The 25415-nt window shown below is 33.7% G+C and overlaps 3 protein-coding genes across 4 annotated transcripts; 1 reads left to right on the forward strand and 2 right to left on the reverse strand.

Annotated features, from left to right (window-relative positions):
• Positions 1-2100: 2100 nt before the first annotated feature.
• On the reverse strand, positions 2101-5042 carry LOC146908280 (protein FAR1-RELATED SEQUENCE 5-like). Of its 2 annotated transcripts, XM_085727893.1 has the most exons (3): positions 4829-5041; positions 2407-4710; positions 2101-2295 (listed from the first exon to the last, which is right to left on the reverse strand). In XM_085727893.1, exons 1-3 carry the CDS (start codon positions 4937-4939, stop codon positions 2284-2286), a joined length of 2427 nt encoding a protein of 808 aa, XP_085584019.1. In that variant the 5' UTR covers positions 4940-5041; the 3' UTR covers positions 2101-2283. The 2 variants fall into 2 exon arrangements, with proteins under 2 accessions (XP_085584019.1, XP_085584018.1); XM_085727892.1 differs by having other exon boundaries at positions 2101-4710; positions 4829-5042.
• A 5904-nt stretch (positions 5043-10946) lies between these two features.
• On the forward strand, positions 10947-11592 carry LOC146908281 (senescence associated gene 20-like). The gene has a single exon (XM_085727146.1). It carries the CDS (start codon positions 10980-10982, stop codon positions 11481-11483), a length of 504 nt encoding a protein of 167 aa, XP_085583272.1. The 5' UTR covers positions 10947-10979; the 3' UTR covers positions 11484-11592.
• Positions 11593-15284: 3692 nt separating this feature from the next.
• Positions 15285-25415, reverse strand: LOC146908282 (D-alanine-D-alanine ligase family). Its single transcript, XM_085729708.1, has 24 exons — positions 25043-25415; positions 24793-24864; positions 24177-24220; positions 23758-23869; positions 23580-23651; positions 23081-23143; positions 22744-22821; positions 22552-22644; positions 22250-22369; positions 21642-21728; positions 21270-21479; positions 21125-21172; positions 20752-21006; positions 19991-20097; positions 19159-19403; positions 18578-18646; positions 18389-18453; positions 18061-18230; positions 17613-17691; positions 17164-17419; positions 16995-17040; positions 16077-16185; positions 15817-15879; positions 15285-15581 (listed from the first exon to the last, which is right to left on the reverse strand). The coding sequence occupies exons 1-24, from the start codon at positions 25364-25366 to the stop codon at positions 15501-15503; spliced, it is 2868 nt and encodes a 955-aa protein (XP_085585834.1). The 5' UTR covers positions 25367-25415; the 3' UTR covers positions 15285-15500.

Here is a 25415-nt window from a genome sequence, read left to right on the forward strand (position 1 = left end):
ATTTAGCATGTCACTAACTGAATTTTGTGAACGGATGGGGTTCGCAAGCACGGGACTCATCCACGATTCTCATAACCCGAACAATAGGCCTGAGAATTATGATCCTGATGAGTTTTGGCATCAAATAACTGGAATGAAGAAATTTGTGCCTAAATCTGCTAAGGCTAGTTCCATCCACAACCCTGTTTTCCGCTACATTCACAGGGTTATGGCTTGCTCCATCTTCGGTCGAAAGGAAACGGGGACGGTTAGGACCGATGAACTATTCATATTATGGGCTATGGTCAACAAGCAACAAGTAAACACAGGTTACTATCTTTTAAGCCAAATGGCGTCTGTTGCGACACAGGACAGTGGTAAGATTGTGGTGGGGGGACCGATAGAGTTCATGGCCAAGACGTTAAATATTAAATTGTATCGTGATGAACATCCACTTCATGGTTGCAATGGAATCAATATTGACACACTGATTCAAATGAAAATGATTAAGGATGTGAGTGGGGGGAAGAGAGAACAATTTCAATTGAGGGTTGCGAACCATGACTCATTTCTATTGCCAAATCCTGATAGGACTGACACATCAAATGTAGAAAACTGGATTTATTCCGATTTAGGTACAGAAGTTCCTGCAGAGCAGCATGATGGAGATGACGTACATGCTGATGACCAGGAGGAAGACCAACCGCTGTCGGAGGTTCAACATGACCATGATTGGCGTGCAAGGATAGAGGCTGAGGTTCAAGGGACAAGGGCCGACCTTCAACAGATGAGGATGGAGCATCAAAGGCATTATGAAGAGGAGCAGGAATGGCGTGGAATGATGATGGCTGAGGTGCAGCAGATGAGGCAGGACAACCAAACGCAACAACATATGCTCAACCTAATGATGCAGCACCTAAAAATTGAATACCAACCTCCAGGTGGAGTCTAATGTTGGGAATCTGTGTTCGTGACTTACGGAGTAGGGAGGATAGGTTTTTTGCTTGCTTATGCTTCTTGGATGATTGCTACTGGTTTTTTATTTAAGTTTCTTGCTTCTATTATGGAACTGTTATGTTGGGTTATTTTGAACTTGCTAACGCTACTTTTGTTTACATATCTTTCATCAACTACTGGTACTGTTATATTGGGTTCTATTTGAATTTTGTATAAGTTTCTTTGAACATGCACTATCAAAAATTCTGTTCAAAACTTAATTGTGTTCAATTTAAGTTTGTTTAACTTCATATGTAAATCTTTGTCGGTGTCATAATCTATAATTCTGTTCAGGTTGTATTGTAAATGATTCCAAATTGTATGTGGTATTATTTACGTATGTGGTAAGGAAATACAATTTGAGCATGCTGTGGTGACAACTTTGTAAAAAATATGTAGCACGACCGTGCCCAATTTACACACGATCGTGTGTATTCCTTTCACATTACTAACTAATGACCAGATTGTAATGACTCGACCGTGCCAAAAATTAACACGGTCGTGCTTGATTATCAGCTATAAATTTCATTAGCATCAGTGCTCATAAGCACGACCGTGCTAAACTATCACACGGGCGTGCCTTCTATTCCCATTCTGGTTCAACTTAGAACATAGTATGTTGACACGACCGTGCCCAATTTACACACGATCGTGTGTATTCCATTCACATTACTAACTAATGACCAGATTGTAATGACACGACCGTGCAAAATATAAACACGGTCGTGCTTGATTATCAGCTATAAATTTCATTAGCATCAGTACTCATAAGCACGACCGTGCTAATATATCACACGGGCGTGCCTTCTATTCCCACTCTGGATCAACTTAGAACATAGTGTATTGACACGACCGTGTCACTTTCAAACACGCCCGTGCTAAGTACGAATGTAAAATGTTTCCTTCAGCACGCCTGTGTTGTTTGTGTCCAAGGTCGTGCTCATAACCCAGTACACATATTAACTACTAATTGCTTAACAATAGAGGTGGCGCAGGCAATTAGACACATCACAACGAACAACGTTTTACACAAACCTTCAAATATTCACGAAATACTTTGATATCGTGTACATATTAAACAATCCACATCAAATTAGAAAGGTTCCAACATCATAATTTCACAGATTAATAAAAATGCATAAGTTCACTCCTAAATACACGCAAAACAACAATCAATTTAAACAAACAACAGGTCACTAACATCTTCGTCGAAGGGTCATCATACACCATTCTCCGGTTCATCAGTTGCGAACATCTTCAACGCAACATCAAACTTCAAAATTCATCGTGCTCCTCCAATCTTCAATTTTAGTTCAAATCCTACGTTGTTCGAACAATAATAAATTACTTACAATGTTGACGCTAATATCACCGTTTAAATTTTAAACAGTAGAAACTTCAAACATTAGATAATAACGGCTTCACACTTACCATGGGTGTGTTCCAATCTTCCGAGTCTTCAGCATACCCTTGATCATCATTGATATGTGATGAATGATTCTGTGACTGTACATTAAAGTCTTCTCGTAGACGACAAGACTGCCGGTTGTGACCCTTACATCCACATATGCCACATTTCGGCGAACTCCGCTTTTTATTTCCACTTACATTACGAGATGAAGACGCAGCTGCTGCTCCACCTCTTTTCTTAAGCCGTTGCGGATTACCTAAACTTTTTTCTGTCACTGAACCGACCACGGGCAATTCATCAACTTCACCCCTGCTTAATGATTCCAATGTTTCGGTGTGTTTTTCAATCATTTCCATGGTTTTGTGTATATATTCAGGATCTCCACACTTCAACACGGCATTGGCCATCCTCTTACATCGCTCAACGAACATCACATACGTAGTTACAAATGCAGGATCACGGTGACTTGAACTATTAGCATTTTGAGCATTGATTCCATCTTTAGCACGTTTGGTCCATCGTTCCATCACAAGACATTCTGGCAGTACAACAATGTTCAAATGCACTAGAACATGTAAGATATGTTCACAAGGAATACCAAATGTCTCGAATCTTTTGCATGAACATTTAAATGTCAACCGTTCTTGGCAAAATGTCACGATCCAATGAATATCATCCCTAGGGTATTTGAAAACATTGTAGGTAAAAATGGAACCACTGCGCACATCACCTTCGACTTTGCACCGACTAGATCTCTCCAATACGGGCCTAAACTGCTTAAACACTGACCTTGTATATATTCTTGAAGCTGACTTCTCTAATTTTCTATGTTGAGTTTGCAAAACGGGGTCACCAAAAGAAGATGCATAATCCGCCTCAATTTCTCTGTATCTAACATAATTCAGCCACCGCAAAAAATGCTGTAAAAAATCCACCAAATTCGACAAGACGGTAACATATTTTCCAAATTCAGAATGAAGTCCTTCACACCTTGAGGTTGTTCTGAAACCAGCATAAAATCTACCACGGATATGGGCAGTTGACCATTGCTCCCGCTTCTCATACAGCTCATGAATCCACTTATTATTTTCCAACCCAAACTCTGCAACCAACAAATCCCACATAGTTTCAAACTCTTCAATATCAAAATCACCGAACATACACCGTTTGAACTTCGGGACAAATTTTGGATTTTTTATATTGCTCGTTGCATTTCTAGCCAAGTGCCAGGCACACAAACGGTGATGAGCATGTGGAAATACTCTTCTAATTGCATTTCTCATTGATAGATCTCCGTCAGTTATAACTGACACAGGTGCCTTCCCGCCCATTGCCTCAAGAAATTGTTGCAGCAGCCACACGTAAGTGTCCTCAGTTTCATCACCAACAATCGCACTACCAAATATGACACTTTGATTATGATGGTTCACACCGGAAAAAATAACTAACGGTGTGTTGTACTTAATTTTTCGATATGTAGCATCAAATGCCAAAACATCTCCAAACACCGAGTAGTCCATACGGCTAACCCCATCACACCAAAATAAATGTCGAAGTGTTCCATCCTCTTTAACTGTGTGCCTCAAAAACATCATATCATCCGTACTACACAAACCCTTAAGGAAATCAATTGCATCCTCTGCATCTGTACTCTTCCTCTCCCTGTTCTTGAATTGCTCGTTGTACATGTCTCTTCTTGTATATCCAAGATTTTTAAATCCACCAGCCTGTGAAGCAAAAAAACCATAGATGCGTGACGTAGGAATGCCAGCTTTCCTCATCATTTTCATTTGGTATTTGTCATAATCGCTCATCTTCCTATGTGCAGGTAGCATTCCCTCATACTTCCCATCCAAAAAGGTGTGATTGTGAATATCGTCAACAGATTTTATGTACCATCGACCGCTACCAGCGTCAACGTGTACTTGAATTTTTGCCATGCAACCACACCTACTAGTTGCCTTCTGCTCTCTTTTCCTATCGGCAGCATTACTTCCAACCCTGTAACCTTCTCTATGACAAACAAAGGTTTGTTGAACAACATCGCCATCCCTGTTCTTAACAACACGGCTTTTTCTACCGGAAAATCCACGTACACAACCGTACAAATTGTAAAACTTGAATGCAACTAAACGATCCTGAAAATGGTACCGCATGATTTCATCCGACCCTATTTCCTTAAAATTAATTCTGTCAAGGTCAGCCATGCAATCAACCGCCGTTTCATCGTCAAAGTTGCACCCATACAACGAACTGTACATGTCTTCGACATCTTCATCCGAGGAACATACATCACTCTCCGAACAAGAGCTATTGTCCATGTCCTGTACAATAAAAATTGCAAAATAACTTAGTAATTGACAATCCTTAGATCAAAATTACACTACGATTTTCGCTAACTTCAAAAATAATTTACACAATAATGTAATCACATCAACATACCTCTACCTCTGAACCTTCCGCATTAAGGTTGCATCCCCCAGTTATGTCGCTTACATTGGGAATTCCGAAAATTTCTAGAATTTCATGAATATCCATCTTCCTGTTCATCATACATACATGGATTTAAATAATCACAATCACAAATTCGCCAAAACACACACTACCTTTACATGAACAAAATTGCAGGAACCAGACAAATACAACACTACATAGCAATACTAGTAGAAAGCAAAAACAATTACTTCCAGGATGTCAAGCACGACCGTGTCTATAATCAGCACGACCGTGCTCCAAAACATTCAAGATTATAACTTCATGCATGGAATTTTGGCACGACCGTGTCAGTAAAACGCACGACCGTGCTAGATTGCAGTTCAGAATTTTTCTCACAAAACCTAGCATAAACCAACCATATTTACTTCCATTACCACAAGCACGACCGTGTCATTATTGAGCACGATGGTCATGGTGATAGTAAACAAAATGCATCCAATCTCCAGTGAGTTTGAGCACGGTCGTGTGTAACTTAAGCACGACCATGCACAACACCATCTCATAAACTTGGTGTTGCAGCCATTGTTGTCTTCTTACCCTCTTTCATTGACAAAAAACTAACTCAAAAATTCATTATTTATTCTTTCAGTTATGGTATCTCAGAATCTTATATTAGCCAACAACACTAACCCACTACTTCTATACAACAACCACATAGCATAATAAAACATTTAAAATGATAAACAAAGTTATGTTCATACCTTTAAGTTGAAAATGAATTTAGATCTATAAACCAAACTAAGCTGCAATCTCCAGATCAATATAGGAAAGTGAAATAATGTTGAACAATTTTGTTGATGGATAAGAACTTTAACTTAAGCATGAAGGAGAAAGCATATCTGGAAATATCAAGAGCATGGGTGGCTATGGAGATGAAGAAACATGTTAAGCATGAAGGAGAAGGGAAACAAAACTCAAAATGAGATTTATGGTGGTGTTTCACGTGTATAACGAAAATATGAATTACTACTCTCCATGTTTCAATTTTAGCATGGGGTGTACAAGTAATTGCTGATAACTGATGGTGTTTTAGGGGGTGTGAGCAGCAGAAACAATAAATGGAATAGTTTATAATATAATATGTTTTCATTAAAATATTCCAGCAGGTAAAAAGTGTTTTTTTACCGCCAGCTGTCCTTCATTTCCAGGCCACTAAATGTGCACAAGTCTTTTGCTTGTGCATGCTAAATGCCACCTCCAGTTATCAATGAAAAGAGGTTGTGATTAATTAGACTTACTATGGATGACGCCTTGTTCACATTAAAGATGTTTTGTGTACACCTCCGATTTATCTCTTTCTTTCTTCAAGACTCTTTCTACAACATTTTCCAAAATTAAATCCCTTTTTAAATAATTTTTGTGGGTGGTGTGCGCTCGAGAGCATGAAGAGTTGGATGTGTGTAATTTGTGTATGTTATGAGCACAAAATTGGTATTATTGGATCACTTTTCATAATAAATTTTAGGGTTAAATATGTTTTTGGTCCCTATAAATATACAAACTTTTCGTTTTAGTCCCTCTAAAATTTTCCTTCAACTTTTAGTCCCTATAAAATTTTCAATCACTACTTTTGGTCCCTATTTTAAAGTTAATTTTTGTATTTTTTAATGAAATTATGCAGAAATGTGTAGAATATTGTAAAAAATATTCCGCAAAAAAAAAATAGAATTTTTTAACAAAACATGAATTAAATATGAATTTTTAACCGTAAAAAATATAAAAATTCATATTAAATTCATGTTAGGTTAAAAAATTCTAATTTTTTTTGGGAGAGATTCTTATAATATTATGAATTTTTCTGCAAATTTTTATTCAAAAATATGAATTCTACATATGATTTTACTTTAAAAGAGAGACCAAAGGTGAAAATGGAAAATTTTTTAGGGACTAAAAGTTGAAGGAAAATTTTAGAGGGACTAAAACGAAAAGTTGGTATATTTATAGGGATCAAAAACATATTTAAACCTAGGGGTGTTCGCGGTCCGGTTTGGATCGGTTTTGAGGTAAAAAATCAACCGATCCAAAATAAAAATCACGTGCGGTTCGGTTCGGTTTGGATGATTATGTTAAAAAAATCCGAACCGATCCGATCCAAATATATGCGGTTTAATTTGGATCGGTTTTTGGATATCCAAAGTGTAACATGTAATTTTTTTTATTAACATTAATATTACTCATACACAATAAAATAATAGGTTTGATACAAAATATAACACAAATTTATTAAAAAAGTTAACATTACACAATGAAAATGATTGATTATATTTGAAATAGATGAAGTGGTAATAATATAGATTAAATTAATGCAATATATAAGATTACATACCAATAAGCAATATATTAATGCAATATATAATACTAATAAAATCATAAATAAGTATAAAAATTTACTTTTGCGGTTCGGTTTGGTTCGGTTCGGTTTTGAAAAGACAATCCGAAATCCGAACCGATCATAGCAGTTTTTCCAAAACAACATCCAAACACATCCAAAAATATTCGGTTTTTTGCAGTTTTCGGTTTTTTTGGATCGGTTTGCGGTTTTTTTTTGGATCGGTTTGGATTTGAACACCCCTATTTAAACCTAAATTTTAATCCAAAAAATTTTAAATTTTATAAATATAGTCCAACAATTTTTTTTTTGACAGAATAGTCCAACGAATTTTAAGAATGAAAATTTTTATTACTTTATTAAAAAGAAATTGTAACAAAAAAAATGTGGAGAAATGAAGGAAATTCAAATACACATGATTTAAATTTTCTAGTATTCTAATATCCAAAAAAAATCCATAAACACATTCAAATTCACTCTTAAATTTTTGAAAGTAATTATGTATAGGATAATTTAATATTTTCTTTTTTTTAATATTTGTTTGTAATGATAATTTAATATTGATTGAATGTGAGGTTGGTGGTGGTAAATTGCCTCTTTGGACCTATCAAGACAGCAAAACTGATAAACATATATTTTCTTTTTCCAAATTTGAGTCGTTTGGAAAATACTAGAGCCACTTGAATTAGAAGAGAAAACAATGTTGTAGCTCATGGCTTGGTTGAGTATAAAAGTATTTTCTGTCTATTATAATGGTCTATTTTTAAAAAAATTCAACACAAATTTCCTTAAATTAAAGAAAATTAGATCCTCTACTATAGGTGGCGACTATTTTGATGTAAACCATGCATAAAATGAATCCCCTTATGTCACATTTATTTTTTTTGTATTTATAAATTTTACTCTTTGTTTACTTATGATCAATGATGTTTACCTTTTTGAAAAAACAAATTTCTTTGTCCTAACTCAACATGCAAATGCTTTTGGGAGGTAGTTGCCAGTGCTGAAAAAATAGAGGATCCTCCCCTCCTACATTCCAAAAACATCAATTCAACTAAGTAACACTTTTAAATTATACCAAAATATTCAAAGACAAGAGTCCTTCAACTACAAACCAAAGATCCATTCTAAACTAAATATCGCACATGTCAAGAGTTAGGAGGCATTAGATGACATATGATTTAAAAATGTGTTTATGAGTGGTAAAACTCCTCACTTTACCGATTAATTTGTAAAGGTTGAATCAAATCCAATCCAAATTCTAAGAATTGTTTCGTCGCTTGCTATGTGACCAATGGAGTGTTGTAAAATTCGTCATAATAATTATCTCTAGAAAATAATCAACATATATAAATTCAAGTATCAATCAAATATTGCTAAAAGAGAGAACAATAAACTTATCTGTTCTTTAAATTGTTGTAATTTTGAGGATATTTCAAAAGTTTCAAATATTTTGTGTTCCATACTTTCAATTGAAAAGTATAGAAAAATATTTCAATTAAAAATTATTATTATATTTTAACTATAATGGTTTCTTTTGTGATAACTTAGAGGTGATATCTTTCTTTAAAAGCAAAATTCACATGGGGACATTTTGTTTCTTTAACAGATTAGATTGATCAATTCTTTTTTTTGTGATATTGCTGACATAGTGAAAATGTATTTAAAACTTTGATAGCATCTTAGAAGTTAGAACACTTTAAACTTAATCATCACGAGCTGAAGTAGTGATTCATGTAATATTGTTTTGAGCTATTTTCTTATGTCTTTAATCCTTGATGCTTATTGCTGATCAATGTTGTGAAAATATTTGGATTTTAATCTCATGCATCAATTATAATCTAACTTCAAAATTAGAGTATGAGAGTGTGCGATTTTGACTTTCTATAATCATGAGTCATTATGTTGGAACGTATAGAGTAGTCATATTTAAAAATTAATGATATTTTGTATGAACAAATATTCCTTTGGAAAAACCTTCTGTACAAACTTACCTACTAGGTCAAGGCTTAGGCTTATTTGTAGGAACAGTTGTTCTACACGTTTATACAATTCACTTCCTTCATTCTGATAAAAATAAATAGTGCTCACTATAGAAGCCAGAATAACGATCTTCTTCTCCATCAATATTCTATTCCTAGGTTGCATCTCCTGTGTTTATATTCGAGTTGTTCTGTCACCTCCGGTTATGATTCATAACGGGGAAGAACTGTTGTATCCTGGGAGGATATGCGCTCATGAGGCGGATAAAATCCTCAAGGACAGTGACTATGTCACGCCTCAGGTTACTTAATAATGGTTTGCTGTTTTGCAGGTTATCACTTTCATGTTTGTTTACTTCGATTTTGCCGACATCAAATTACCGCAATTTAAAGAACAGATAAGTTTATTGTTCTCTCTTTTAGCAATATTTGATTGATACTTGAATTTATATATGTTGATTATTTTCTAGAGATAATTATTATGACGAATTTTACAACAATCTTGAGGATTTTATTATCAATTGAAATTGTGTGCCCTAATTTGCATATCAATTACAACATGGAGTCACACTTTAAATGTCTTTCATCTTGTGCGTGAGAGGATATGTGTTAAAATTTCCATATAAGATGAGATATATTAACTAAAATGTATGTTTATAAATGGTGGGTTGTCCTTATTTTGGAAGCCAATATTGTAGTTTGAGTTAGGTTTAACATAATTTCTAATATCATCCGAAAAAAGAATGAAAACTCAATGTAGTCTTTTTTTTAATGGCAAAATATATATATAACTAAAAGGCTAAAGTGAACTTTTCACCCTTTAAGTTTTAAAAAGTTACGATTTTTGCCCCCTATGAAAAAAATGACAAAAGTGACCCCATGTTTAGGGAAATATGCTCTTTTGACCCCCCTAACATAAGGGAAATATGATTTTTGACCCCTTATCTTTTCAAAAAGTTGCGATTATGGCCCTTTTTTGGGACACGTGGCGTCTTCTCAACAATTTTGGGATGAAAGGGGCCAAAATTGTAATTTTTAAATAGGAGGCCAAAATCGCAACATTTTGAAACTTAGGGGTCGAAAAATGCAGTTTAGCCTAACTAAAAAGGATAGAACTGTACAAAAACACCATAATAGCCGTCAAAAGACGCTACCGAAAACCACCAAAAAGAGAGACCCCAGGACAAGCCCCTAGGAGCCACTCCAAACAACACCAGGAAAAAAAAACTCAATTTAGTCTTTCGTAATTTTCTCGCCAATCAATTTAATCTTCGATAAAAAATAATACTCAAATTAGTCCATAATATTTTTATGCAGAGGGTAAATTGGCCGTGTCTCATTATATTAGAGATTAATTTTTCTTTGTCCTTATGAGCTTAACTCAGTTGGTAAGGACAAGGCATAATATATGCAATTAATTTTTCGTTAGTATAAAAATGAGAAGACTACTTTGAGTTTTTTTTTTTTTTTTTATCAAGATTAAATTGACTACCGAGAAAATTATAATCAACCACATTTTGCCTTTACTAAAAATAAAACACTAAAATGACATAGTCTTCAAGTAGACATCGTTTTCTCCACATAAATGCATTCCCACATAGTACCATATGCTATGATTTAATATATGCATATTTGTGGTGTGACACATTTTGTCGTTTCAAACGTTACCATCCAATCCCTCACCTCATAAATTAATCAATCTCAACCGTCTATGCTCAATTTCCAGAACAAACTAATGACACCAAACTTTAACATTCATTCCCTATAAATTGTGACTTACCATGCAATGCAAAAATCAGTGGTAACTCAACAAGTACCATTCTCTCATAAAAAAATGGACTCTATGGTTGAAATGCAAAATAAGTCCATAGTTGAAATTCTCTACAAAGCACTTTTGGGTCAAGGAACAATGGAAATGGTAGCCAAATTGCTAGCAAGTGATCTTGAGTATTGGTTCCATGGTCCACCACAATGTCAACACATGATGAAGGTGTTAACAGGAGAAACAAATCACAAAAAAGGGTTCAAATTTGAGCCAAGAAGTGTCACTTCAATTGGTGATTGTGTGATAACTGAAGGGTGGGAAGGACAAGCTTATTGGGTTCATGTTTGGACATTGAAAAATGGGTTGATTACACAATTTAGAGAGTATTTCAATACATGGCTTGTTGTGAAAGATTTGAGGCCATTAAGGTGGGAAGATCATAAGCAAGATAACATGACATTGTGGAGAAGTCAACCTCGTGATCTTTATCGTAGGTCACTTCCTGGACTTGTGTTGGCTATTTAGACACTACACAACTCATTGTTGTGCTGCTCAATTTGGTTGTTATGTAATGTACTTTGTACAATGTATCATGAATTTGGTCTTATGGATATTAAACATCATTTTCAACTTATTTAGCTTGCTTTTAGAAGAATATATTTTATGTATTTATGTATTTTGGATATGGTAAATTGTTCTATAAAATTATCACCAAATTGGAAGGGAAAAGAATGAATAAGAGGTTAAGGAAAAAGTTGAAAAAAGATGAAAGCTTAAAGGTGCATATAATAATATGAATATAAGAGAAATAATGGTAGTGTACACTATATTGCTATTACTCCTTTATTCCTCTCTTTCTTTTAAGTGCCTTTTTCCCCTTATTGTTGAATGATCAATATCTATTTTGGTTAGAGCAAAGTGAAAGTATATCTCAATCTCCTTTCCTATAAACAGTCTCAAAGTGAAAGTATCTATTTTTCAAGTGTTTTTTTTTATTCCCCACAATTTTTAAAAAACCCATTTCGTTCGGATGCACCGTTTTGGTTTTCAGATGGACAAAAATCATGGTTTTTCTCCGGAAGCACCACTCTAGAGGTGGGGAAAACTATGTTTTTTCGGCTGTCCAGAACGGTGTATCCTAACGTTTTTAAATGGTGGGAGGAAGATAAAAACAACTTTCTTTGTTTTAAGAGGTCAAAAACAATGGCTTTAATTGCTTAGCTTTTTCTTGGGACAGCTCTAGAACACAAAATAAAAACTCCTATGGTTGCATGCCATTGATAGAGAGAAAAATAAAAGCTCTTACTCCCTCCGTCTCACAATAATTGTCACTTTAACATTTTTTCTTTTTCTCAAAATAATTGTCACTTTACAATATCGATGCAACATTTATTACTTTTTTTCCACTATCATACCCTTATTTATTGAATTTCATCCAACTTAACTACTCCACTAACTACAATTAATAAGGATATTTTAGTAAATGCTACTAATTTTACCATTAAAATCAACATAATTAATCATTTACTTACTAATCGTGCACAAACCTTAAACGACTAATATTGTGAGACGGAGGGTGTATTATTTTTATCAAAAAAATGAAAAAGATTTGCAAGTGCTAACATCGACGAAGTCAATTGACTAAACTTTGCATTGAGAAGTGAAATTGCAATATCAATAAAAAAAATTCCTGTTTTTCATGGTTGAAAATTGAAACCCATTATCAATGCTTTTGATGGTGATGAGCATTAGATTGCATAACTTTTTTTTTTTATCAATAACCAAGAATGTTGTTGCTTTTTGTTCATATAATCCGATGGCATTACTAGAAGATTAGCACATGGATCATCATTAACCATCCTTAAAATTAAGAATACTGTTGTCCCCGCTACAGTTTTTTCATGAAAACACATGTAAATTATATACTCTCTCTGTCCCTTAATGTAACCACTCTTTGCATTTTTCACATTTCTTAAGAAAAGTTGTCAGTGTAATTAATGTGTTTGTTTTGTGTATTAATATTACCAAATTGTCCTTTGTTTGTATGTGTATTAAATTTGACTATTCATATTTCAAGACAAGTTAGTAGTATTAATTAGGGGTATGTTTAGGAAAAAAGTAATAAATGCATCTAGTAATTTGAAAAGGGGGTTACATTTAGGGACAAAAATAAAATCAAATGGGTGGTTACATTAAGGGACAGAGTGAGTATTTAACTTTAACGGTTTCGACTTCCTTCGTTTTCTTTGTTTTTCGAACGGTTGGAGTTAAATGTGTAATTTTCATGTGTTTTTTTAGTAAAAACTAAAGTGAAAACAACAAGTAAGTGTGGAGAAGTGGGAAATCTAGAGCTCGAACCTCGACCCTTACAAATAATATCATCGGTAGCTACCAACTGAGATACACTTACAAGACAATCATTTCTCATTTTTATTGAAGGAAAAACTCATTGCTTTACTATAAGTTGAGCTATAATCAAAGATACGGTTACAAACATAAAAATATTTTGCCACTCTAACTAACATACGAGCAATAATGTTTGTGTGACATCTTATAAAATTAATCCCATAATTAGTGTGAGATGAAAGTAGATGTCTACAAAAGGAGTAGATGGACCCAAACATTTTGAGGATTTTTATCATCAATGTAGCACAATCTACCACTTGTTTGGAGTCAATAGTTCACTAGTAGCACTTGGTATGTCTAGCAAGCTTAACCACTTTAACGCCTCCCACATCCCTACTACCTAGAATTTAATGGTTTGGATGGACGGTGGACTAATGAATCTTGCCAACTACTCCCTCCGTCTCTAAATAATAGTCGTTTAAGGTTTATGCACGGGTATTAAGGAAATGATTAATTGTATTGATTTTGATGGTAAAATTAGTATCATTTACTAAAACACCCTGCTTCTTCAAAAAAAATTACTAAAACACCCTTATTAAATATAGTTAGTGGAGTAGTCAAGTTGGATGAAATTCAATAAATAAGGGTATAATAATGGAAAAAAATAATAATAAATGTTGCATTGATATTTTAAAGTGACAATTATTTTGAAAAAAAAGAAAAAATGGTAAAGAGACAATTATTGTGAGACGGAGGGAGTACTTAGAAATAAGTAATGAGTTTTGTCATATACTCCCTCTGGTCACTATTATAAGCAAAAATCAATTTTTTAGGTTCATTCATTAAATGATGTATTTGGTCAATAATATAGACCAAATACATCATTTAATAAATGAACCTAAAAAGTTGATATTTGCTTATAATAGTAACCGGAGGGAGTACTTAACAATTGAAGGATAATTTTGACAAATTTTATATACTAACAATTTTTCTTAATTTCTGTGATTTGGCTAGAAGAGTCTTATATATAGAGTCGATGAAGATAGTAGAAAAATGACAAAGCCATATTTTTAGAAACCGAAAAATAATCCTTTTGTGGTGAGATTCTTAATGAAGCATGTGTTTGGTTTCAATTCTAGAGGGTCAAAATTGATTCTAGAGGTTGCAGAAATGATTTTATGATGTTTGGATGATTTAACGTAGAATTGATTTTGCTTGTATAATTGATTCTACTTGAAGCTGCAATTTGTACTAGCTATTGACTTCTACAATTGAATTTAGCCTTAAATTTATTGCTAAACCACTTTTACACAAATACATCCAAAATCACTACATATTCAATCACTTTTCACCATTATCAATTCACTCAAAATCGATTCTTGTAAAAGTTGAACCAAACATCCATTTAACAGGACTATTGAGACTATATGTTGTTACCTTTCCAAGAAATCAATTTTTGCACTAGAAGAAAAAAAAATTACCGAGGATTTTTGTTTGAAAATAGTGACAAGATGCTAGTAGTACTTTACCTATGATAATCACCGGAGTAATGACAGTGTTGTCAATATGTACAACCAATCAAGTCCACTTTTGATTGCATTTGGGAAAAGGTAAAACAGTTTTTCAAGATTTAAATAGAAAGAGATTTGTTAAAAACTGCAAATGAAACCATCAATCGAAATTTAGAGTATTCGTCTGCAAAGTATGTCATAATTATTGTCGGAAAGGTGAAATAGAAAATTTAACATTCACATGTTTGCTTCAAGTTTTTTTTTTTTTTTTTTAGGAAATGATAACATAGCTTAAGGGCACACATATTAGTAAAAATTATTTTTCAACAAATATTTGCTATTTGTAGAATTCTTAACTTTTTTAGCATCACTTTTTTTTTTTAAATACATAAAAATGTAACATATCACAATTTTTTATTCACATGTTAAAGGATTGATAACATATTCATTGAGTATAATCTATTCGGAGTGCTAGGAACAATCTCTTTTCAACATTATCAAGGCTTTATATGAAACGGAGGAAGTATTATTCTTGTCTTATTGCATTTGAAAACATACATACTAGAAGGGAAACAAGAAAAGAAAGAAATAGGAGTTTCACATTATCAAGGGAAGCTACACAATAACTTTTAGTAATAATAATAAACATTACATGAAAACAATTCAAACATTTATTTGAACATATTTACATGGATCTTTCAGATGCTAAATCAAGAAGAGTGCGGAAGAATTGATGAGGATACAATGGTGGTTGTTCTGCTAGTGCCTGAGATATGAATAGAATGAAGAGTCAATTAGAAAACACAAGTATGGAAATACATTGGTTGTTAAAAGAATGTCCTAATTCAAATTTTGTATGATGCAAAGCACATACTTTATGTAACAGCTTTGGAGGAAGAAAATATATACACACTTAAAGTGATTATGAAAGATTCGACCCGCAAAAAAACAAAAAAAGATGATCATGAAAGAAAAGTAATAATATTATCAGAAAAAATTACCTGATGAACCAGAACAGTAGAAGGTGTCATTCCAGGTACAGTATTTACCTCTATTATCAAAACCTACAAATTTTGGAAGTTGTCAATGAGAAAGATGATGATAAGTCATTTCTACCTCACCATTTTCCAGATATTCAAAAGACAATAGCATATGTTACATGTGAGGCAATAGAATCTACTTCAAAGAGACAACTCAAAAAACAATTAGGTGAAAGACAAGAGGGAAAAAAACATTTCTCGGAGCAAGGAATTCAACAAACCTCTCCATTGTCAACATTGACAAATGCATCGATACGTGAAAATCCTTCTAATTGTAGAGTGTTTGCAATCAGTTCAATATGCTTTTTACATCTCTGCAAAGCTTTCTCACTACAAAGAAAATAACAAGAAAAATATCATTAAAAATCATTTCACGAAACCTGCCAATTTATTAAGTGTAGGCCAACAAAACGTCATTGAATTATGAAGAAACAACAAAACAATTTGTCAAACAATATAAACACATCCAATTACACGACAGGACACGGCCTAAATTCACCTACATACATACCAATTAAGAAATCTGCTTTTTTTAAGAAATTTCCAATACACTGAATATTGAACTTGAGTCACGCACAGAAATGCCAAAAGTATTTCAACAAGAAATGTATTTCAACAAACTGATAGTGATAAACATTCAAGAGAACAACTGATAGGCGATTTAATAATTATCCAGATTATCAAACTGAGAATTGGACACACATGCTTATAATCTCAACCAATCTATAAAGGCTAAACTGCACTTTTCGCCCCCTAAGTTTCAAAATGTTGCGATTTTGGCTCCCTGTTAAAAAAAAATGAAAATTTGGCCCCTTTCGTCCCAAAATTGATGAGAAAACACCACGTGTCCCAAAAAGGGGCCATAATCGCAACTTTTTGAAAAGATAAGGGGTCAAAAAGCATATTTCCCTAAACATGGGGGGCCACTTTTGCCATTTTTTTGATAGGGGGCCAAAATCGCAACATTTTGAAACTTAGGGGGAGGAAAATGCAGTTTAGTCATCTATAAATGGAATTAAGGAAATATAATTGATACCGTGGTACACAGTATCAACCCTGCCAGAAGTTGTACATAACTTAATCATCAACAAACTGTTGAATCTATTTTGCTACAGGGATGTAGAATCTCAGTAACATACCTCATAATTGACAAGGGAGGTGGAGTCAGATTGATCCCGGTCCCACCTATGAAGCAATGTACAAAGGATAGAGATTAGCCATTGTGAACAACTGCAGTCATGACGAAGGCTATGTATTTTTCCAATTATGGTTCTAAAAACTAAAGATTATAATTCTGTGGAGACCAACCTTGGAACTTCTCCTCTAATGACAAAATATCACCAGTTTCCTTGACAGTTACACTAGGACTTAATGAGTGCATTGATCCACGTTTTCCAATGACGCCGACTGTAATTTCCACCCATCTACTGTTTCCTTTCCACATGAAGCCATGAGCAGTCTCATTTTTAACTTTGGATGACACAATTATTTCATCCGTCTCTATGAAAGGTTCAAAGATCAAGAGTTCTGGAGGAGGGTTTGGCATCTCAATCATTCCATGTGCCTGTGTACATCAACCAAAAGCAAGAGATAGAATGTCGTTAAGTACAAATTGCAAGTTAGGAGCTGAAATCCGTAACTCAATAATTGGTAATCCTATATAATCTATCAATGAAAACTATGGCCCAAGATATAACCCCTTATTCATCAATAAATGACATAACGATGACTACATGAAGTTATTGATGTTCCTATACCTTTGATAAGCTATTCGGAGGAATCCTTAGTAGACAGTCCTCCAGAGCTTTGATATATATTGCAAGGTCACTGGAACAACTGCATGAAAATAGAGCCATTAAAAAAAAACTGCATGAAAATAGAATGAGCAAGTAAAGTAATTATTGAATTAGGGATGTAATTAATCTATTTATGGATTTTAATGATCCATTGTAATTATAGATGTTTATATTCTGTGGCTATAATTAGGGATGTAGTTACTCTAATAAAGGATTTGATTGATCCAATGAAATTATTACTGTTTCTATTGTGATTATAATAAGAACCATGTGTGGTCATACAACGCAGGCCATTCACATATCTTACAGTAATAATCATTAATCCTTGAAAAGCAGGCTATAATGCAATATTTCGTAATTTTTAAATCATTGATAACACAAAAGGGATCCTAACACAATTAAAATATACCGTAATCTTGCAACCCCGGTTGAGCATCCATCTTTTGCTGGCTTAACACATAATGTTTCGCACTGTAGCTTCTGGGTGAGGTCATGCCATATATCATTTATGGGCTTATTAGACAGATCATCTTTTTGCCAGACTTCTTTATTTATGGTAAGAACTCCCGAATTTGCAAGCTTTCAATAAGATATTAGAATGCACGGTCAGAGAAAACTGACCAATTGAAAAGAAAAATAAAATAATGGACAAGTGTTAATGTCAGATTGAGAAAAGTAATGGAAGAGGAGGAGTGTTTATCTTTGAGCAAAAAATAATTTGATTAAGGGAAACGTACATGATTTACAGCAACAGAAGTCGCAACTTTGTCCATACAAATCTTTGACGCCAATGCACCAGGACCTTGAACAGAAGTTAAAAGTGGGAGAATACACAATTACAATTAAAAAAACTAAAAATTGAACCTGAGTCGTAGATACCATTGTACTTAATGGTCTCATGTAGCAAGGGTACAATATAAACAAACCTGTGTAGGGAACTCCTTCAGCATCCAACAAAGATTGAAGTCTACCATCTTCTCCAATGCCTCCATGTACTATACGTAACAAAGAATGAACATTGTACATAAATACACAATCAATTTCATAAACCAGAATCCTTGAAAGTTACTCTGAAAATATAAATCATTAGAAAACTGTTAAAGAATGTATTTTATTCTGGTCAGTTATCATTATTTAAACAAATAATGGGACCCTTTTAACCACTTTTAAATAGAATTTCCATTTTACTATCATTCGCTTTATCATAGTCATACCTAACAACTGTTTCCCTTATAATTATTCTGCTTCTACTTCAAAAACGAAAAAAACAATTTATAAAGCTACTTCAAAAACGAAAAAAACAATTTATAAAGCAATGTATTATCATCTTGAAACATTACATCAAATTTGACTTGTCAAGGTGAAACATGCTCTACTTATACAGTGACTTCTAAAAAACGCATCTTCAATAATATATAAATAGTGAATATGGAAACCTTTTAACATGCATCAACAAAGAAGTTGAAGTTAAAACATTAATCACTAGAAAACACTCTGCTTTTAATACCTGCAATAAAAACTGTTGCATTGACTTCCTTGGCTAGCTTGATCCACTCCCTTAAAGAAAATTTCTTAGGAAGTTCATCAGCAATATCGAATCCTGTAAACCAATTGTGGTCCTTCAAACCCTCCATCAGATCATTCATTACTTGCTTCCGCAGATTAGATGTTAGTGCAGCCCGATTTGGCTCAATTGCTTCTATGCATGCATCAAGTACTTCCTCAGTAGTATGCCTTAGCACAAGAGAATATCTGTACAAAAATTAATGTTGAATTATCTCATTCTACCTGCATCAAGTACTTCCGCAGATCACATGAATGAATCACAATGAACTATTATTACTGATCATGGATTCATAGCCTGTGTCAGGAAGCTACATTAGAAGTTTTTTATTCTGATACAGAATGTACACATGCATTGATACATTTCTGGATTGTGAATGCTAATTGTCTATCCTATTTAGCCAAATGAAAATTTTACTTTATGGAGTTTAGAAGGTTTAAGACAAACAATGCATTGAAATAAAAATTAAAAGGGAAAACCTGATGCATGTCATTAGTTCATGGTAGAAAATGGCAGGCAGAATACAGCGTTCTGGTCAAAGACCAACACTCAAAAAAATCATTAAGTTTACAAGCCCATTTACCTCATGTTGAAATTTAATTTAATTATTAAGAATGGGGTGAAAAATGATAGTGACAAACTTCTTAAAAGCTTAAGCTATCAGGTAGAATGGTTTTATATCTTCTTATCAACTTTAAAATAGAGAAGTTGTTCCAGTAAGTATATTAAGAAATCAAGGACAAATCCCGATGTAGATAAAAAGATCAATACTTACGGTAATGACCAAACTGTTCTATTCCATACATCATCAGCCTTTATTCCGATATCGACACTAGATGCATAATCACTTGTTGAGGAAAGCAAACATGGAGTTACCTCAAGCTGTAAGAACGCACGATTTTAAACTCTAATACATGCAAATTATATTGAGATTTTTTTTATTAACAGCTAAAATATAAACCAAACTAGGCTTAAATACCACTTTGGTCCCATAACTTATTTTAAAAGTTTAGTTTGCTGAACTTTAAAACCTGTCAATTTGGTCCCTTAACTTATTTAGAAAGTTCAGTTTGGACCCTTAACTTTAAAACCGGTCAATTTGGTCCTCTAACGTATGTAAATTAATGCAAAATGACTAAGTTAAGGGATCAAATTGACTGGTAAAGTTAAGAGACCAAGTTGAAATTTTAAAATAAGTTAAGGGACCAAAGTGGTATTTAAGCCAACCAAAATATCATATTTATAAAACATTTCCATTCTAAAATAACCTTGCTCTACTTACACCACAAAAATAAGAGATATTGGGTAAATTTCTGATATTTGGTTACAACACATCATATGACGATTCTAAAGGAAAGAAATCATGAAACAGCTAAAACAAACAAGTGTAATATTTTTGTCAGATTTATACTTCCACATCTATTTCCTTAAAACTTTGTAAAAAAAAGAGAGTTGAAGTGGGAGGACTACACTTCATTGGATGGACATATCTAAAGTTGTAAAAATTTGAAGGTTTTCTTGATTATGGATACTTACATCATTGAAGCCTAGCAAATTGAGCCAAACGTTTGTACCACTCATGAGAGATACTTGCCGTTCTGATGTGTCGCCTCCAAAAATGACAAAAACTTTTTGAGCTCCTTCACGACGGGGAAATGACTTATTAGACTCTGAAGATTTTGATCTGCTTGAAATCTGACTTGATATGCCACTGACTGAAGCAAGATTTGGAAACCGCAAGCAAGCATGGTGAACAATGCTCCTAAGGATGTTCGTATGAGAAAAACCAACCTGAATAGCAAACAGAGCATTTTCGGACAGTAAAAAACATGAGCTATCCATACATCAATATGCAAAACATATATGCTGTCGATTACTAGTAATGTGAGGTAGACACATCCAGAAATACCTTAGAAGCTTGCTGAAACAGAAAACTTGTTTGTTCCATACCACTGATCTGAAATATGTAATGAATATATTCAGCAATAGTGAACAACCACCATTAGTAGTAAAACCGCTATCTGTATTCCTCCCAAGAGCGAAAATCATCTCACCATGTTAATGTCGGTGAATATTATGGTGCCAGATTCAGACCTTCCAAACTCACTTTCTGAAGATGATAGCTTACAACCTGAATCAGGCAAAAACCATCCATCAATTCGTGCAAAATCTTGCAGACCAAGCTGTTGAAATAATATAGATGCTCCTTTGCGAATATTCTCTGTTACATCCAAAGGAAATCGAGGTGGAGTGTGATAAGCAACCTGTGGAGAATATATCCTTCACAAGATTAGAAATAAAATTGGCAGTATTGCATGAAACCAAAAACAAATTATAGTGAGATTAAAAATACGAAAGTCACCTCCTAGGAAATATGTGCACTGCATCTTGTGTGCATATATAATACATTTATACTAAATACTGACCTGTTGGGTTGGAAGGTATTTCCTGCGGTAATTAAATATTGCATCATTCTCTTTCAAGTCTTTTTCTCCAAGGAACTGAAGCTCCACCTGTTCACCTAATTACAGTGTTACTACTCTGTACGAAATATTCATTGAGAAATAAACAATTACAATTTTCAGTATGAATTGTTGAGTAATTTCTTGCTGACTTTGGAAGCGGAATTTCAATTCAGTTATAATTACAACTGATCCCAATTATTAAAACTGGATTTTGTTCTACAACTCATGGCCAATTTACAGCCTTGAACCACAGCTCAAAGACATCATAGTGTCTCAAAGGTATCCCTCACCTTACAAATCAGTTTGATGGGATTGAGTTAAGCCAGCCCAAATTATAAGAAACGGCCGTTCCTTTCATTTTTGGAGGAAATGGTTAAATTTGCATTCCTTGATAGATGAACAATATTATTCAAATGTTTTTCAAATAAACCCTCACTCCATTGAACCGAACTGGAATGATGCTTTGAACTGTCTCATTTAATACCCTCAGTCCCCTCTAGAGTGATATAAAAAATTTAAAATTTCTGTGAATAATTAAGAAATCACATTGAAAAAAAGATGAAACATACCTCAGTGGGAAGTAGTGCGACAGGAAAACTATCTGAACTAGATCCTACATCAAGGACAATGGCTGTAAACTCACTCCCTCCTTCAAGAAATAATTCTATTAGCACTTTATCATCAATTCCCTATAACATTCAAAATCAATGAACAATCCGAAAGTTAATATATATTATGGGAGAGATGTGATTCAAGTAAACATTTACTCCTAACTTTTCTTTATATCATTCTATATGATTTATATGTATATTCATCAACATAATCATAAAAGTTTCTGCCCATATTCAAGTACCAAATTGACTGAAAATACCTCAGACATAATTTCACTGGCTTTCACAAGAGAATCATTCACACCATATGCAACCGTAACACCGATGCTTGAGCCTCCTCTTGTTGGTTTTACCTGAGAAGTCAGATTTTAACTCGTCAATAAGCATCACAAACTGTTTCACAATGAGTTAAGAATGAATAACTAATTACTGAAACAAATCAAGTTTCTTACCACAACTTTCCCCGTGTCAGGGTCAAGCTGGTGTTTCCTAAACCACTCTGATAGTTCTGATTTGTTTGTTTCATACCCCTATTTGACATCATAATGTTACAATTTATAAAAATCTCAGTATGTCAGTACGAAAAATGTGGATGAATTATGTTTAAACTTTAAAGACATAAAATACTTTCACAAACATGCAAGTATAGATAAACAGAGTTGCAGGCTTGCAGCATCCAATTATCGGATATTGAAAAACATTAGTAGATACCTGCTGATGTAATATATAATTAATTAGTTGTCACTACAAGGAGAAATTTTGACCTTGTCAAAACACAATTTTCAATACCTGAACTAAGAAACTGGGCACTGTTACGAATCCAAGCTTCCGTAACTCCGATGATGCTTTATACTGGAATAATTTTAAGATAATTAGTGCAAGAGGTATAGTTAAACTAGGAAGTAACAAAAGTTTAATAAAATAAAGATGATGTAAAAGAAATTGAAGATGTCTCAGTTTTAATGTCTCATATAGTGTTTCCAATTACTTTCTCATATAACACAATCAGCATCCCAATAATTAACGAGTCGGTTTCGAGTAAATACTAAATGAAGAAGCTTTTTAACCTATTTCAGGAGTGAACTGCAAAATTCAAATCTTGTATTTTCTAGTAAATGATTATTATTAAATGTATAGAACCTAATCTAACTATCATTATGACGGCTATTATGATGTAAACCAATTTAGAGCTAGAAATCAATAATTGGCTACATTCCAGTGTTACTAATGAGAACAAAATCATGTAGAAAAAAAAAAAAAACGACAAGAAAATACATGTGCCCTTTACCTTGTCAAATGCTTGGCAGCACTCACTTGATCCTGTACCAACAAATGGAACATTATACTTTTCCAGCAATTCCTAAAAATATATATCACATAGAAATATCGTTTATACATACACAAATTAATTATCGCCTAGAGAAGATCCCTACACACACACACCAACACACACAGAGACATAGCACCTGAATGCCACCATCTTCACCAAATCGACCATGTATGACTGGAAATACTATGTCCACAGCTGCAGCTAGATGCTCTGCCAAATCAGCCAAAGTCGGGAAACTTTGGGCAAGGCTGCAAATTTAACAAATGGCCATCTTTACTTTCATACTACATATATGAGTATTTATTACTTACTATATTTTTATGATATTTATTCAGTATTTTGAAGGGAATATTACAAGAAAGGAATTATTTAAAAAACCATTTTCATTTGCGGAGAAGTTAACCACATAAGGATTTGATTGAATGATGAGTGATTATTCATAAAAAAACTCTTTGAAAATCACTAACCAGTTATGAAGCTAATTACTCGTAAATTGGAAATACTTTTACCATACTTCTTTAATGTGATTTTCCATGGAACGAAAGGTTTACTAACCTTTCAAGTTTAAAATCAAAATCGGCAGGAGTGTTGGAATATACCTGTAAAAAAAGATATGGAAATAAGAAAAATGGGTTGGATTCAAGAAAGTGATCAATTAAGTGGTAGAACATAACAGTAGAGCCATTTCTGAGAGTTTTAAATGAAGAAAACAAAACCTTGACCCAAAAACTGAAAACAGAAAGTTCAAGAAACTAAAAAGTTGATGAGTTGAACTATAAGCTAGAAGGAAAGAAAAAAATTGCGCCATTTATAAGAAAATGAGACATAACCAAGCCGAAAGTGATGTTCTATTTCACTTATTTGCATCAACTAAGACTAATCAAGAATTGTATATAGCAAGACTTTAGGAACAAATAAGCATTATTTAGAGCAATGAGGAACCTAATTCAACTAATATTTTATCGTAATATAGTGTTGAAACAATATACTGTTGGTATATATGTGACTTCACTGACTTGTCCACCCTTGTATTATTGGTTCAGGTCTTCAAATATCTAAGGGATCATTTATACATGAATTTAGCATTATTCAAAAGAAATTTCTCACAAATATAGTTCAATAGGAATAGGAGCTCATGAAGCACTATTTTGGAAACATGTATTACACTAACCTGAGCAGAAGAAATTGCATGTGCATTCAGATTGCAATCAATATAATAGCAACTCACATGTAAATCATCCTCCTGCCAAGTAAACAAAACAAAAAAAAAAAAAAAAAAAAAAAAAACACAGAATTAATAAATAAGCAGTATTGGATATTTTGTGTTAAGAGTTTCAAAAGTATCATTTCGTACTTTATCGAAAGCTAGGAATAATTAAGAAAATAAATAAAATTCATGAAAATATGGAAATTGCATGAACCTGCAAGTGATCAAGAACTGATCGAGCTGAATTAAGCGAAATTCCACGTTCAGCAGAAGGACCACCACATATCAAACCAACTCGAAGTGCTCTTCCTTCCTCTTTTCCCTTCTCAACCACTCCACTGCTAACAACCACCACCTCGCCAATTGTGTCACGTGCAACGGCACTGGAGCGAGTGGCACGGCACGTGATCGGCTTGTGGTTCAATTCTAAGTACTTCGGGAAGATTAGTTGCAGGTTAGTGGAACTTCTGTGGTGTACGGTGTGGTTGTGGCGGAGGAGGGTGGAGGAGAATCCAGAGATGGATGATGACGTGGCCATGATTGAAAGGAAGGAAAGGTTGGTTAGTTCAGTGTGAGAGTCGGAGCTT

Source organism: Medicago sativa, chromosome 7 (assembly GCF_051527215.1).
Source record: "Medicago sativa cultivar Bolivia chromosome 7, Bolivia_mono, whole genome shotgun sequence".
Lineage (NCBI taxonomy): Eukaryota > Viridiplantae > Streptophyta > Magnoliopsida > Fabales > Fabaceae > Medicago > Medicago sativa.